Raw genomic sequence first — 16,629 nt, forward strand, 5'->3', positions numbered from 1 at the left:
CCAGCCTGTGCCCCCTCCCTCTTTTTACATAATTCATTCCAGCTTCACTGCTCTCTTCATTTTTATTTCTCCTACACCAGATCTAGCATTGTTGTCCCTCTCTGCTTATTCCTCTGCTGACCCCTTCCCATCATCAATCTCTCTACTTTCTCATGCCTGTCTCTCCCCTTCCCCTCCTCTAATCTCCCTGCCAGCTGTTTCCTTCCTTTTTTCCTTCTCCCTTCCCTGTCCAGCAGTAACTCTCTTCTTTTCCTTTCCCTCCTCCCCTCCCAGCAGCATCTCTCTTTCACTCCAGGTCCAGGAACAGCTGTCCTTTTTTCCCCCCTTGTCCAGCAGCTTCCTAGACTCCTTTCCCTCCTCCCCTCCCAGCAGCATCTCTCCTTCCCCTTCCCTCCAGGTCCAGTAGCAGCTGTCCCTTTTGTTTCCCTTGTCCAGCAGCTTCCCAGCCTCCAACAGTGGCTTTCTCCCCTCCCAGCAGCTCTCCGTACTTTCCAGTGCAGCAATTCACTAAGGCAGCCTTGGGTCCTTTGATGGGTCTCGCCGCCTCTGAGGAAAGAGGAAGTTGCATCATCAGAGGCGGCTGCGACTCAGCAAAAGCCCCAAGCCTCCTTTCTACTGAGAATTGTATTTGTTGCTAGTGGAGGCACAAATTATCTTTAAGCTAGGTTGTTTTGACTATAAAGTCTCCATGGGCCAAGCTCCTTCCTACTTAATTGAAACATTCTCTGCTTCTTCTCAAAAGTATTCCTGAAGTTCTCATGCACTCTGTTTTTCTGCCTGTTAGGAGCTGCAAATTTAAAAGATTTCATGAATATGTGTACTTCACGATAGGGTTATATCTCAGCTTTGAACTGCAGAGAACTCAAAACCAAATTCTAGGCCCTCCCTCTGTGGTCATCTCCCTGTACTTACCTCTTGAATGCAATTCTAGTTTCCTGCAGCCTTTACTGCAGGGTCTTGTCTCTTCTGCTCGTGATTAAGTTTAAATTTCTAGTCACTTCAATTTGTTTTTGGCGCAAGTCTTGCCCTAGTGCTGTGGATTCACCCTGCGGCGACATCCTTCGGCGGGAGATCGCAGACTCTTATATTTATATTGTCTGTTCCTGCAGTAAGCCCTTTGAACAGCCTGCAGGTCAGATCAGGGCTCCAGGAACCATCTCACCCCAGTTTTGTTTGCTAAGGGGTAGAGCGCAGGCTGCTCGGTTCCGTGGAGGCACACCGGGATCGTACCGGACTACGTGTCTTCCCTGAGAGGTCCTGGTAGTCACTGTCTGGGGTGACTGAGAAGGTGAGGCGGTCAGAAGATCTGAAATACAGTTTTCTCAGCTCCTGCTTGAATACCTTCTACATTTTTAGGAGTCAGGTTTGAAAAACAACTCCAGTAGGGTACATCTTGGTGCAATTAGCTCTTTTCACCAGCATGTAAAAGGGAAGCCTATTGATGATAGCCTTTAGTTGTTTGATTAATGCAGGGCTTTTGTTGAAGCTTCCCTCAACATGGTATTATGTCAGCTGATGAAAACTCCCTTTGAGTTGCTTGATACCTGTGAACTGAAGTATCTGGTATAGAAGGTATAATTTCTGGTGGCAGTGACTTCATTGTGCAAATTGAGTGAGTGTCAGTCTCAAGTAACTGATCCTCTTTACACTAAGGGCTAGATTCACTAAGCAAACTGATCGTGTACAGATCGGTTTACGACCCAATTTCCCTCTGACCTGATTCACTAACCTGTGTACTGATCATCCTCCAATCCGCGCATACAAATGAGGGGGAACGGCATTCAAATGTAGGCAGGCAGCGATTCACTAAAAAAAAAAAAGAGGGACACCGACTTGGCTGACCAATCCAAAAATAAGCGACTGCTGAGGACCAGTCGCTCAGGGTCCTTTCCGATTGCCCTGCCTTCTGTTCTCTGTCCTGCTTCTCTGCTCTTAGCCCCGATCTCCTGTTCTCTGCCACAATCTGCTCTCCTGCTGTCTGCCCCGATCTGTTCCTGAATATTTGGCGCCTGCCAAGAGGACCCTGGCTACTAGCCCAGCTTCCAAGTGAACTCAAACAAGCTACTGTTGCTGCCATCTGCTGAATTTTAAAATAAACAATCTGTGATTACATTTCTGTGCAGACACCCGCTCACCTGCCTGGAGCCGGAGATCACCTCCAGTAGCTCCCAGTTTTTCCTGTCTGTCCAGAAACACTGGCCCCTATGGCAACCCATGCACAAATCTACAGCGACACCCCCTCCCCCTTCAGAAAGCCAACCCATGCAGAAAATAATTACAGCAGCCCTCCCTCTTTCAGAAGCACATGTGCTCCTATGTCAAAACTCTACTGCGGCTCTCTGCCCCGATCCTCCTGCTCTCTTGCCCTTCCCTTAGTGCAAGCCCGTGGTTTTAACCCGTGGGTATAAAGCAGGTTAAAACCATGGGCTTGTGAAGAAAAAATAAAGCAAAAATAAAAGTAAAAAAGTTTTCTGCTCTGCCGGGCACGGAGGGCCAGCACATGCGCAGACCATCTACAGATGATCTCCGGCGGTCGGTTGGGGGCGTGATTCTGATCACCCTCATTTGCATGAGGGCGATTCGGGAATCAGCCTCCCGAACACAGATTGGATTGGATCAGATCAGATCTGTGCCCTTAGCCTATATCCTTTAACAGCAGGGTGCTTTCTGTGCATTTATCACAGGTTTCTGCCTTAGGTGGTGTCAAGATTTCCATCTTAACCTGTTTATCATCCTGCCAACATTATTTCCCAGGTTTCATGCCCACAAAGGTGAACATGCACTGTACATATTAGACTGCAAGAGAGCCTTGAACTTTTGTTTGGAGTAGACTAAAGCCCTTAGAAAGTCCACTAAACTTAATTTTTTTATTTGTCCTAAATAGGGTGGGGGCTGTGTCAACTGGCTAATAGTGTGTATTTCCTTCACTTATGCTCTGACACAATTGACTATGGGGAGTCAAATCATAGCTGACTTTGTCAGAGCTTTGTCAACATCAGTAGCCCACTTGAGATAAGCCTCCATGGAGGAAATGTGTAAAGCTGCAACATAGACATCAGTTCATACATTCACTGTCTACTGCTGTTTGAAAAGGATTCCTGACGCATCAGGTTTAGCTAGTTAGTCCTCCAGAATATCTTTGGAGATTGGAAAGCAACTCCATCTCACATAGGGCCATTTCTTTTCACTTCCAGGCTACCTACAAGAAAAATAAAAAATATAAAATGTATTCAAAAGAATGGGTGTCACCAAAAATATGTTTTTGTCTGCTTATTGGAGGCCTTCAGTAGCTTTGAGGACTAGATATCCTGCTTACCCTCAGAGAAAGTTTACTTGTAGCAGGTGTACTCTGTGGATAGCAGGATAGAACTCCTTACATATCCACTTACCTCCCCAAGGAATTGTATTCAAGCTGGGCCCACATGATAGTAGCAGGTAGAAGATGGGCACTCATGTGCAGTGGAACAACACAAATGCTTTTGAGTATATTCTAAGCTGGAGAAGCTTCCTGTGCATGCTCTGTTATTGATATCACCCATGCTGTAAGGATTTGTATCCTGCTGTTAATGGGGAAACCTGCTACAGGTAAGTATGTAAATTGGTTTTCTCCTATATATTTATTTTAACTAGATTGTAAAATCTTTTGAGAAAGGGCTGTCACATATGGGTGGGTATTTGTGCAGTGCTAATTCCATCTAGAAAGCCCTTCAAGAATAATTGAAAAAATCATGGAGCAGCTTGTTAGAGAACCGACGAGAGGAAATGCCACTCTGGATCTAATCCTAAATGGGCTAATGGGACCTGCAAAGGAAGAGTAGTGGAACCGTTGGGAAACAGCGATCATAATATGATCAAGTTCAAGGTTGAAGTAGGAATACCGAATGTAAAGAGAACCATAGTGACAACTTTCAACTTCAGGAAAGGAAACTATGAAGCAATGAGGGAAATGGTAAGGAAGAAACTTAGGAACACTTCCAAGAAATGGCAAACGGTAGAACATGCCTAGTCTTTTTTCAAGGACACGGTGAGCGAGGCGCAAAATCTGTACATCCCCAGATTCAGAAAGGGGTGCAAAAAGAGTCGAACAAAAGACCCGGTATGGATGACTAAAATAGTGAAGGAAGCGATAGGCAATAAGAAAAATTAATTCAGGAAATGGAATAAGGACAAAACTGAAGGGAACCGGAAGGAGCACAGGAAGTATCAAAAAGAATGTCACTGTGTGATTCGAAAAGCCAAAAGAGAGTATGAAGAGAGGCTAGCCAGGGATGCACGAAATTTCAAACCGTTCTTCAGATATGTTAAAGGGAAAAAGCCAGCTAGGGAGGAGGTGGGACCGCTGGACGAAGGAGACAGGAAGGGAGCAGTGAAGGAGGAGAAAGAAGTCGCGGAAAGACTTAACATGTTCTTTTCGTCTGTATTTACAAACGAAGACACAACCAACATACCGGAACCTGAGCAAATCTTCAATGGAAATCAAGCAGAAAAATTAACATCCATGGAAATGAGCCTTGATGATGTATACAGGCAAATAGAAAAACTTAAAACTGACAAATCCCCGGGTCCTGACGGAATCCATCCAAGGATTTTGAAGGAATTAAAGGAGGAGATAGCGGAACTACTGCGGCAAATTTGCAACCTATCCTTGAAAACAGGCGTGATACCGGAGGATTGGAAAATAGCCAATGTCACGCCCATCTTTAAAAAGGGATCAAGAGGTGACCCGGGAAACTACAGACCGGTGAGTCTGACCTCGGTTCCGGGGAAAATGGCAGAAGCACTGATAAAAGAAAACATCGATGAACATTTGGAAAGAAATAAACTTCTGATAAGAAGCCAACATGGTTTCTGCAGGGGGAGATCGTGCCTAACTAACTTATTGCACTTCTTCGAAGGAATTAGCAAACAGATGGACAGAGGTGACCCCATAGACATCATATACTTTGATTTCCAAAAAGCCTTTGACAAAGTGCCTCACGAGCGTCTACTCCGGAAACTGAAGAACCATGGGGTGGACGGAGACGTACACAGATGGATCAGAAACTGGTTGGCGGGTAGGAAACAGAGGGTAGGGGTGAAGGTCCACTACTCGGACTGGATGAGGGTCACGAGTGGTGTTCCGCAGGGCTTGGTGCTCGGGCCACTGTTATTTAATATATTCATAAATGATCTAGAAACAGGGACGAAGTGTGAGATAATAAAATTTGTGGATGATACAAAACTATTTAGTGGAGCTGGGACTAAAGAGCAATGTGAAGAATTACAAAGGGACTTGAACAAACTAGGGGAATGGGCGGCGAGATGGCAGATGAAGTTCAATGTTGAGAAATGTAAAGTATTGCATGTGGGAAGCAGAAACCCAAAGTACAACTATACGATGGGAGGGATGTTATTGAATGAGAGTACCCAAGAAAGGGACTTGGGGGTAATGGTGGACATGACAATGAAGCCGATGGCACAGTGAGCAGCGGCCGCTAAGAAAGCAAATAGAATGCTAGGTATAATCAAGAAGGGTATTACAACCAGGACAAAAGAAGTTATCCTGCCGTTGTATCAGGCGATGGGGCGCCCGCATCTGGAATACAGCGTCCAATATTGGTCGCCGTACCTAAAGAAGGATATGGCATTACTCGAGAGGGTTCAGAGGAGAGCGACACGTCTGATAAAAGGGTTGGAAAACCTCTCATACGCTGAGAGATTGGAGAAACTGGGTCTGTTTTCCCTGGAGAAGAGGAGACTTAGAGGGGATATGATAGAGACTTATAAGATCATGAAGGGCATAGAGAGAGTAGAGAGGGACAGATTCTTCAAACTTTCGAAAAATAAAAGAACAAAGGGCACTCGGAAAAGTTGAAAGGGGACAGATTCAAAACGAATGCTTGGAAGTTCTTCTTTACCCAACGAGTGGTGGACACCTGGAATGCGCTTCCAGAGGGCGTAATAGGGCAGAATACAGTACTGGGGTTTAAGAAAGGATTGGACAGTTTCCTGCTGGAAAAGGGGATAGAAGGGTATAAATAGAGATTACTGCACAGGTCCTGGACCTGTTAGGCCGCTGTGTGAGCGGACTGCTGGGCATGATGGACCTCAGGTCTGACCCAGCAGAGGCATTGCTTATGTTCTTATGTTCTTTTATGTTTGTTTATTAAAAACTTTATATACCGCATACCAGCCAAAAAAGGATCCAAGCGGTTTACAATATATATTTCACATCAGTTAAGAAAAGAACTCCATTCAAGAATATAAAAGGAAATAATTAAAAGAAAAAGGTTGGTGTGTGTGGTTTTTTTTTCTAAAATTCATAAAATTCTATGGCAATCAAAATATCAATAATAAAAATTAACAAATAGAAACTGAAAATTTTCTTAACAAAAAATCAATTACTACATAAATACAGATTGCAGTCCCAAACTCATTTCTTCAATTTGGAAAGGCCAATTGGAAACAATATGTCTTTAGATGTTTTTTAAAATTTATATATGATTCTTCTTTTCTATCCTAGGACAAGCAGGCAGCATATTCTCACATGTGGGTGTCGTCATCCACAGAGCCCGGTACGGACAGCATTCAAAGTGAACTGTCACTTTAAGTATTAATAAACATTCCCGCACTGACATAGGCTCGCGGTGCTTCAATTCTTTGTTTTCCATGGAATGAAGTGTGTTTTGGACTTCGTACAGTTAGCTTGCCTTTGACCCGCTATTACTTTCTCTTCTGGCCTTTAGCCATTGTTTTTTCTTTTTCCTGTTTCTTTTTTACTTGTAAAAAAAAGAAAATTAACTTCATTATTATTGGTTTTCTTTTCTCTCACTTGGGCTCCTGCCTTTTGTGAGGGCTTTTGTACTTTGTGTGAGATACTTTCGGTACAGCTTTGCAGCTGTCGTTTTCATTTCCATTTCTTGAAAACAACTTTAATCATTGAGTTTAAACTATATTCACGTCCATGTCGAAACCATTGACACGGTTTAAAAAGTGCTGTCGGTGCCAGCAGGCTATATCCATAACTGACCCGCATAGCTGGTGTTTATAGTGTTTGGGTCCTGAACATTGTGTGGACTCCTTTCTGTGTTGTTCCATCTTACAGAAGCATTCACTGAAAGCCCACCACATCCAGAAGGAGAAACTCTTTGGTTTGGCTATGGACACCGGCAAACATTCGGAGCCTGCAGTACTAACATCGAAAGCCAGCTAAGAAGCTATCCTCTTCTCAACTGTCGAAGGCTTCAACAGCATCAAGTTCCTCAATGCAGGCTAAAAAGCAACGTTGCCACTCTCCATCTCCACAGGTGGTGTCTCTTTCAGGACTTGCATCCTCACTGAGGTCACCCACCCCTAGACACCCTAACGCACTGATGGAGCTCTTCAAGGAGCAAATTAATGAGTTCTTTAAGAGGAAGCTCGGTGACATGTTTAAATTACATGCAACACTGTTAACATCAACTCCCTTGGTACTAGCCCAGCCTAAGCATAGCACCTCGAGGCCATAGGGTACCAAATCAAGATCTTCATTTTGATGTTGGTCTGCTTCGCATCGATCCACCAGTAGACAATGACGTTCACCATCAAAGTATCAATCTTCAGCTTTGCATTGATGCTCTGCATTGAGGCACAGATGTTGTTCTTCGAGACTCTACGTTCTTCATTGACTAGATGCTCTGGCTGTAGGCACCATCAATCAACATCACATCGTTCCCAAGTTTCTAAGGATAAAAGAGCTTCTCATTGGTCCTCTTCTTCATCTTCATTGGATTGGTACCAAGGACAGCAAGGAATATTGTCTCGTTCTGCTCACCATTCTCACATCACTCTCCTTCATATAGAGAATCACCCCGGAATGCCTGCGGCAGACTCTGACCTTTCATATCACCACTCTGATTCTGAGTGTGAGCCCATTTTGTGTTCACCAGAATCTATGATATACCATCAGATCTGTCACCTCCTGAAAGACTGTCTTTCATTAAATATATTAGATAGTTGGGAAAGGCCATACCTATCAAGCAGGAAGCTGACACTGAGTCCAGGGCAGAGCTTTTGGACGCCTTAAGTTATGATGAACCACCTAAGGAGCTTCTAAAGTTGCCCTTGAAAAATCTACTCAAAGAGGCCCTATTTTGAAATTGGGAAGAATTCCCTATCGGTCACTGCAGCCTCAAGGAAAATTGATTCTAAACTAAATCTTAAGCTTATATGTCGCATCTTCTCTATAAATATAGAGCTCGACACAGTTTACAAAAATTAAAAGGGAAGTACATTGGGAGTTGGAAGGGGGGAAGTGGAAATTTACATTTTTGAAAATAGGCAAGTTTTCAGGTGTCTACGGAATAATTGGAAAGAGCCCAGGTTGCACAGCTGGGCAGGGAAATTATTCCAGTGCTCTGTAGTTTTGAAGTGAAGAGATTTCCCTAGTTTTCCAATGTAGGTAATGCCTTTTAGTGAGGGGAAAGATAATTTGAGCTTTTGGATAGATCTGTTGATGTCAGGTCTTGCAGCATTCCAAGATAGAGGAATTGAAGGGGGAAGAATGCCATGGAGGATCATGAAAGTTAGGCAGGCACATTTAAAGTAGACCCTGGAAATTACTGGGAGCCAGTGGAGTTGTAGCAAGAGCGGCGAAACATGTTCAGATTTGCTCTTTGCAAAGATCAGCCTAGCTGCAGTATTCTGGATCTGTGAAGTCTTTGAAGATTTATTGATCAGACTTAAATAGACCGAGTTGCAGTAGTCCAGCCTCGAAAGAATGATTGATTGAACAAGGCCAGAGAAATGTTGTTGGTGGAAACAAGATCTCACTTTCCTCAACATATGGAGTCTAAAAAAGCATTTTTTTTTTTTTACTGGAGAGTTAAGATGATCAGTAAATGAACGTGTTGAGTCTATAATGACGCCCAAAACTTTGCTTGAGAATTCAATCTGCAGTGAATGTCCAGAAGGCAGTGGAATGAATGGAGGTAGCTGATCTAACTTTGGGCCAAGCCAAAGTAGTTTTGTTTTGGACTCATTTAGCTTCATTTGTACAGCAAGGGCCCAAGATTGAAGTTTTGTTATGCATTCTATAATATTCTTGGGAGGTTAGTAAGATTTGAATCTATCTTGAGAAGGACGAAGATGCCATCTGCATATGTATACAGTGTTTCAAAGGAGGAGAGATGGAAAAGCGTCAAGGTGGACATATAGATATTGAAAAGAATAGGAGACAGAGGTGATCCCTGCGGGACTCTGCATAACGACTTCCAGGGTGATGACCTGCTGCAATTCATATTAACATTGTATGAGCGAGATCGTGAGAACCAGTGTAAAACAGTAGAATCAATACCTATCTCAGAAAGTTAGTAGATCAGAATGTCATGGTGAATGATGTCAAAGGCCACAGATAGGTCAAATTGTAATAGAATAGCAAACTTATTGCAAGAGTGTAGTTGCTGAACCTTTGGGATTAGTGAGACCAGTAGAGATTCGATACTGAAGTTAGGTCTGAAACCATATTGGCAAGGTAACAGAATGGAAAATCTCTCTAAATATGAAGAAAGTTGAGCAGATATGATAAGACTCTAACATTTTGGTCATGAGGGAAATGTTCGCTATGGGATCGGTAGCTAGATTGTGAGGAAGGGTCCAATCCTTGAGGGGCGGAATCCAATCAGATTTTCAGGATTTCCCCAATGAATATGCAGTGCATGCAAATAGATCTCATACAAATCTGAAATCACTATACCTCACAGCTTGGTACCTCTCAGCCTGACTTCAGCAGATCCTAATCTATCTGATGCTGTACAAGCCATTATAACTGCTTCCAGAAAACTTTCTACACAGCAATGTTATCAACAGAAGTACACACGTTTCAATATGTAATGTAATGTAATTTATTTCTTATATACCGCTACATCCGTTAGGTTCTAAGCGGTTTACAGAAAATATACATTAAGATTAGAAATAAGAAAGGTACTTGAAAAATTCCCTTACTGTCCCGAAGGCTCACAATCTAACTAAAGTACCTGGAGGGTAATAGAGAAGTGAAAAGTAGAGTTAGAGGAAAAATAAAAATAAAATAAACATTTTAACAAGACAGCATTGATCTAAATACTTTGGAAGGTAGAAGAGAGGAGAGAAAGGAATAGAAGCAGAAGGGGGAGCCGTTGAACAGTAGAATTCTGGAGAAATTTAAATGATAGAAATAGAACAAAACAAAGACAAAAGGCAAAACAATAGATAAGATTAAAGATAAATCATAAGCTGGAAAGAAAAATAAAATAAAACTTTGTCTTCAATCCACGGTTTCAGCGTCAGTGATGAAGTGGAGCAAGTAAGTTTAGGAGGAGCGATTGACGTTTCCAGAAAGGGCTTCTTCAGGGAAGAGACTTGGCAGACAGTCCCAGGATGCCTATGTCTCCTCCCCTGCGATGTTCTCCCATCCATGCATTCCCTCCCAGACATACTGCCCGTGGCTCTCCACCAACAAGATGCTCCATCTTTGTCTATATCATCAGTGTTGGATTATCTTCTCCATCTTTCCAAGTCTGGACTTAAAACTACTTCAGTCAGAGTTCATCTCAGTACTATTACTGCTTTCCATGTTCTTTACAATAATTCTCTGGCCTCTCATCCTCTTGTTTCTAGGTTTTTGAAGGGTCTATTCAATTCCAAACCTCCACTCAAGCCATCTCCAATTGTCTGGGATCTTAATATAGTCCTAGCCACTCAGATGAAACCACCATTTGAGCCAATGGCTTCTACTCATCTCAAGTTTCTCACTTGGAAAGTGGTCTCCTTGATTTCTCTCACCTCTGTTCGTCAAGTGAGTGAACTCCAAGTATTGGTGGCGGACCCACCCGTTCACAGTTTTCCATTATGATAAGGTGATACTCCGCACCCATCCTAAATTCCTCCCAAAAGTGGTCACAGAATTTCATCTCAATTAATCCATTGTGCTATCAGTCGTTTTCCCAAAGCTCCATGCTCATCTTGGAGAAGCAGCTCATCATACTTTGGACTGTAAACGCTCCTTGGCTTACTATGTACGTACAACTAACTAAGCCACACAAAACATCACCTCAACTGTTCATCTCCTTTGATCCTAATAGATTAAGCAAGCCTGTGACCAAAAGAACTATTTTCACATGGCTAGCAGCTTGTATTTCCTTCTGCTATGCTCAGGCTGGGCTGCAACTCGAGGATCGTGTAACAGTAACACATAGTCCGAGCTATGGCAGCATCAGTTGCTTTCTTACGTTCCACCCCCACTGATGAAATGGTGACGGGATAATTGCCAGACATCAGCGCGCCGACAATCGAGTGCTGACAATTTGACGCAAGAAAGAAACTTAGTTTTAAAGAGCATCATTGCTAGTATTGGTGGTTCTAGACTGAGGGAAGTCCACCTTGCTATCATCAGTCTCCCTGGCTTGCTGCAATTAAAGCTCTGTCAAAAACTACAGGCTAATTCTTAATTGTGCTTTTCTTAGGCCCTATGTTTTTGACAAGGCTCACAGGAGGCACACATCTTTTAACTCTTATTTCCCACTGTTATTAGTATTGATCAGCGACAACCTATTACTAGAAATGTCTTTACATGCCAGATGTCAATATGTACTAGGGGTGTCAACCATCTCTAATGTAAATTTTCTTGAACATTTAAAAAGCATGTGTTTAAAAATTTTTTTCTTTTTTTTTTAACCAGAAGTCACAGGTCTTATCGTTCATACAGTGGGAGTGATCGTAGCTCTTCGCATCATCGAAGCCACAGTGAAAGCAGCAGCTACAGCTGAAAGAACCATGGTGGGGGTTTAAAGGGGAAACAGCAAATTAAATAATGCTTCAAAATTAAATGCTGGAAGACAACAAGCATGAAGGATATCAAACTTCATTCTGCATTTCTGTATCACATGACATGGAAGCAGTAGATGAAAATGAAGGTTAGTATTTTTTGGAAGTAAAGTTAATGTGTATACTTGCACATTTGTATCAATAATTTGTTACGTTCATGTGAGCAGGTAAAATAAAAATACAAACCTGCCTTTCTGTGCCAATGCTATTTCTGTGGAAGTAGATTAAAACTGGTTTTATTGATTAAAAATATTTAAGCTGTGAATTTGATTTCACACATGCAGTTGTTACTGTTTTGGGTTAAAGTAAAAATACTGCCTTGTTTGGCATATTTGTCTTCCCCACAGGGTTCTTAGGCCATCATAATCCAAAACTTCTGCTGACAGATAAAAACTGTGAAAGAAATCTGTATAAAGATTTACAATCTGTCATTTTAAAGAATGAAAGTGTACTTTTCTATTGTAAAACACCAATTTTATGGTGTTGTGTTTGTATATTTACATATATAATCACATATATCATTTTGCTTTATCTGTAGTTTGGTAACCTGGATCCCTTTATGTATTAAGGAAATAATTTAAAACATTTTGCATAAAAAAAGGCTAATGAGATTTGGTCTTGCCATCAGGATCTCAATTATTTAAATTATATAAATAACCTCACTATATGGGAAAGAGGAGTTGGGGGGTTTTAATTCTGTTTTTTCCTGCTTTATTACTTAGAGACACATTTCCCATGGGAAATTTTAGAGAAGGGAAGGTGTTCAAGGGATTTTGTTGCTAAAAGGAAATTGTTTTTTTCTGTAGTTAAGAATACTTTTTATTGAATCAAAGTAGCATTTTTGGAGGGGTTCCCCCCCCCCCCTTTGTGCTTCTAATGGGAAATTCATACATCTGTGGCTTGCTTCTAAAAGTTTTGTATACTTAATACAAAAGCATTCTTTATTCAGGAACTGAATGTGTTTACAGATGTAAATAGTACAAACTTTTGTATGTATCTACAAATAGTGATTTATATGCATTTATTTGATTCTGAATCTAATGATGCTTTGTAAAGAAGAGCCTTTGACATTAAAGCACATTTAGTCTATTACAAATATTAGTCTGTTTTTATTTATAAAATAATTTTCAAAACAGTAGTAGTGTCTAAATTGACTTTTTAGTCTTCAGCTTCTTATGTGATATAAAGCAAGTTAACCTATTTGGTTCTAGCTTGCATGTGCTGAGTGATGACATGTTACAGCAAATTTTTTTGCAATCTTAGTTCACGAGTGTCAAATATTAAGGTTTGAAGGCTGCTTCTGGCCTGAATAGCCCTTTAATAAGTCCATATGATCAGAGCCCAGGGTCACCAACCAGGAACCAAAGTAGTGGCATTTGTAGAAGCTATGGTGATCCTTTTCTCCCTATGTCGATTTAGCTAACTAGGGAGGAGCAAGGTGGCAGGAGTATATACCTTAAGCTGTGTACTCTTCTGTTCCAGGCCCTGAGAATCAGAAGCAATGAATGGGGGCTTTCTAGTCTTGCATAGTAACATAGTAGATGACGGCAGATAAAGACCCGAATGGTCCATCCAGTCTGCCCAACCTGATTCAATTTAAATTTTTTTTTTTTTTTTTTTCTTCTTAGCTATTTCTGGACGAGAATCCAAAGCTTTACCCGGTACTGTGCTTGGGTTCCAACTGCCGAAATCTCTGTTAAGACTTACTCCAGCCCATCTACACCCTCCCAGCCAGTGAAGCCCTCCCCTGCCCATCCTCCTCCAAACGGCCATACATAGACGCAGACCGTACAAGTCTGCCCAGTAACTGGCCTAGTTCAATCTTTAATATTATTTTCTGATTCTAAATCTTCTGTGTTCATCCCACGATTCTTTGAACTCAGTCACAGTTTTACTCTCCACCACCTCTCTCGGGAGCGCATTCCAGGCATCCACCACCCTCTCCGTAAAGTAGAATTTCCTAACATTGCCCCTGAATCTACCACCCCTCAACCTCAAATTATGTCCTCTGGTTTTACCATTTTCCTTTCTCTGGAAAAGATTTTGTTCTACGTTAATACCCTTTAAGTATTTGAACGTCTGAATCATATCTCCCCTGTCTCTCCTTTCCTCTAGTGTATACATATTCAGGGCTTCCAGTCTCTCTTCATACGTCTTCTGGCGCTGGGTGTCAAAGTATTTAGATCAATGCTGTCTTGTTAAAATGTTTATTTTATTTTTATTTTTCCTCTAACTCTACTTTTCACTTCTCTATTACCCTCCAGGTACTTTAGTTAGATTGTGAGCCTTCGGGACAGTAAGGGAATTTTTCAAGTACCTTTCCTATTTCTAATCTTAATGTATATTTTCTGTAAACCGCTTAGAACCTAACGGATGTAGCGGTATATAAGAAATAAATTACATTACATTACATTACATATGTTCGATTATCTCCCAGTTGGTGAGAGGCCTTATGTGTGTGCAAAAAGCTCCTAGCACTCGGGGAACGGTTCTGATCTCTTGATGCTAGAGTAGCAGACTTGGAAGAGCTAAGGGAGACAGAGAGGTACATATAGAAGACCTACAGTGACAATGTAGAAAAGTCCCACCTCCAGTCTGGCAGCCTCTGTGCTGCCTCAGAGGAGGGAGATCTTCTTTAAGGAGAACATCACCCTGGTAAAGTAAGAGGCAGTCCTATAGCCAGGACCTGTCCACCAGGAGATGCATTGAGGATGTGTCGCCAGGGGCTTCTGCCCAGGAGAGAAGGGTTAGGACAGCTTTTTATAGTGGGAGATTCAATCATTAGACATGTAGATGGGTGGCTCATGGACATGAGGATTGCTTGGTCACTTGCCTGCCTGGTGTGAAGGTGGCGGACCTCATGCATGACCTAGATAAGATTTTAGACAGTGTTGGAGAGGAGTCTTCTGTCTTGGAACATGTAGGTACCAGTGACAGGGAAATATGGTAGGGAGGTTCTTGGAGTCAAATTTAGGCTCTTAGGTAGAAAGTTAAAATCCAGAACCTCCAGGGTAGCATTTTCAGAAGTGCTCCCATGTGCAAGACCCAAGAGAGAGGCAGAGCTCCGGAGTTTCAGGAGGAAAAGCACAGTTACTTATTGTTACAAGTGTTATCCAAAGACAGCAGGCAGGTATCTCACATGTGGGTGATGTCATCCACTGAGCCCAGTATGGATAGTGAAAAGTGCACTATCATTTTAAGCTTTGCAAAGCTTCAAGACTGCCCACACCGCACATACGCAAGTGCCTTCCTCAGTTCCATAAGCAAGCTAAGAAGTCAACCAGGGGAGGTAGGAGGGATGTGAGAATATCTGCCTGTTGTCCCCAGATAACAACTGTTACAGTAAGTAACTGTGCTTTATCCTAGGACAAGCAGGCAACATATTTACATGTGGGACTCCCTAGCTGAACATAATGGGATGGAGGGAGAGTTGGCCATTAGGAAGAAAATAAATTCTATAATACTGCTTGGCCGAAACAACCATCTCATCTGGAATAGGATTCTAAACAGTAGTGAGATGTGAATGTGCGCATTGAGGACCATGTTGCTGCCTTGCAAATATCTTCAGTGGGAGTGGAATGTAAGAAAGCTACTGATGCTTCCATAGCTCGGACCTAGTGTGCTGTAACATGTCCCTTGAGCTGCAGCCCAGCCTGAGAACGATAGAAGGAAATGCAGGCTGCTAACTGTGTGGAAATACTATGTTTGGTTACAGGCAGGCCCAATCTGTTAGGGTTAAAAGAGATGAACAGTTGAAGTAAAGACCTGTGTGGCTTAGTCCTTTGTATATAGTAAGCAAAGGCATGCTTACAGTCCAAAGTATGAAGAGTTGTTTCTCCAGGATGAGAATGAGGCTTTGGGAAAATACTGTAAGCACAATGAATTGATTCAGGTGAAATTCCATGACTACTTTAGGGACGAATTTAGGATGAATCCTGAGAACCCACCTTATCATGTAACTGTAAAAGGTGGGTCACAAACTAATGCTTGAAGTTTGCTCACTCGACAAGCAGAAGTGACAGAGAACAAGAAGACTACTTTCCAAGTGAGAAACTTAAGAGGAGTAGATGCCAGTGGTTCAAATGGTGGCAAGGAGTACATTAAGATTCCAGACAGCTGGAGATGGCATTGAGTGGAGGTATGGAGTTGAAAAGTCCTTTCATAAACCGGGAAACAAGCAAATGTGTGGCATTTTCATGTGTGCAGTTCCAGGCAGTCCTTGTCTGAAGAGATCTGTAGAGCAGCTACTTGGTCTACTCTCCAGATTCATCTGTCCCTCCCTAGACATCTGGTACTGCTTTGATATGTCACCTAATGTACGGACTCCTGTATATATGCAAAAGAATGAAAAGATTAGGTTATTACCTGGATAATCTTACAGCCTGCCTTATGCATTCTGCAATTCGCCTGCTTTCTGCCTCGGACAACTCTATGGTCCCAGAACTGTACTGAGTTATTGAGCTTTGGAGTTCCTTATGTGTTAGTTAGTTAGTTAGTTAGTTTATTCATTTATATCCTGCCTTTAACCAGGGCGGGTTACAAACTTACATACAAAACTATAACATTACATCACACCTCTAGTCTGGCTAGTTGCACACACCTATATTGCAAGTTCATGCTAATAATTGTTAATGAGTTACAGAGCAGAAATGTATGTTATTTCTGGGGAAGTTCCTTGTGCCCCTCCTTTTCTCTTTCTCGTTTCTCCTGTTACAGTGGAGCTTAATTGCTTTGGTATGAACTGAAGAGGGAGCTATACTCCACTGGTGAAAGAGGAGGAACTGAAAGATGTGATTAACACCCGTCTGC

The 16,629-nt window shown here is 42.1% G+C and overlaps 1 protein-coding gene across 4 annotated transcripts in view; it reads left to right on the plus strand.

Moving 5' to 3' along the window:
• Positions 1–12,912, plus strand: part of NKTR (natural killer cell triggering receptor) — a 293,873-nt gene extending 280,961 nt beyond the window's left edge. For all 4 annotated transcript variants that reach the window (XM_033931783.1, XM_033931786.1, XM_033931785.1 and 1 more), the window contains one exon: positions 11,675–12,912. In XM_033931783.1, coding sequence (XP_033787674.1) covers positions 11,675–11,762 — 88 coding nt within the window. In that variant the 3' untranslated portion in view covers positions 11,763–12,912. The remainder of the gene's footprint in view (positions 1–11,674) is intronic.
• The last annotated feature ends 3,717 nt before the right edge of the window (positions 12,913–16,629 follow it).

The sequence above is a fragment of the Geotrypetes seraphini genome, chromosome 2 (assembly GCF_902459505.1).
Source record: "Geotrypetes seraphini chromosome 2, aGeoSer1.1, whole genome shotgun sequence".
In the NCBI taxonomy this organism is placed as follows: Eukaryota; Metazoa; Chordata; class Amphibia; order Gymnophiona; family Dermophiidae; genus Geotrypetes; species Geotrypetes seraphini.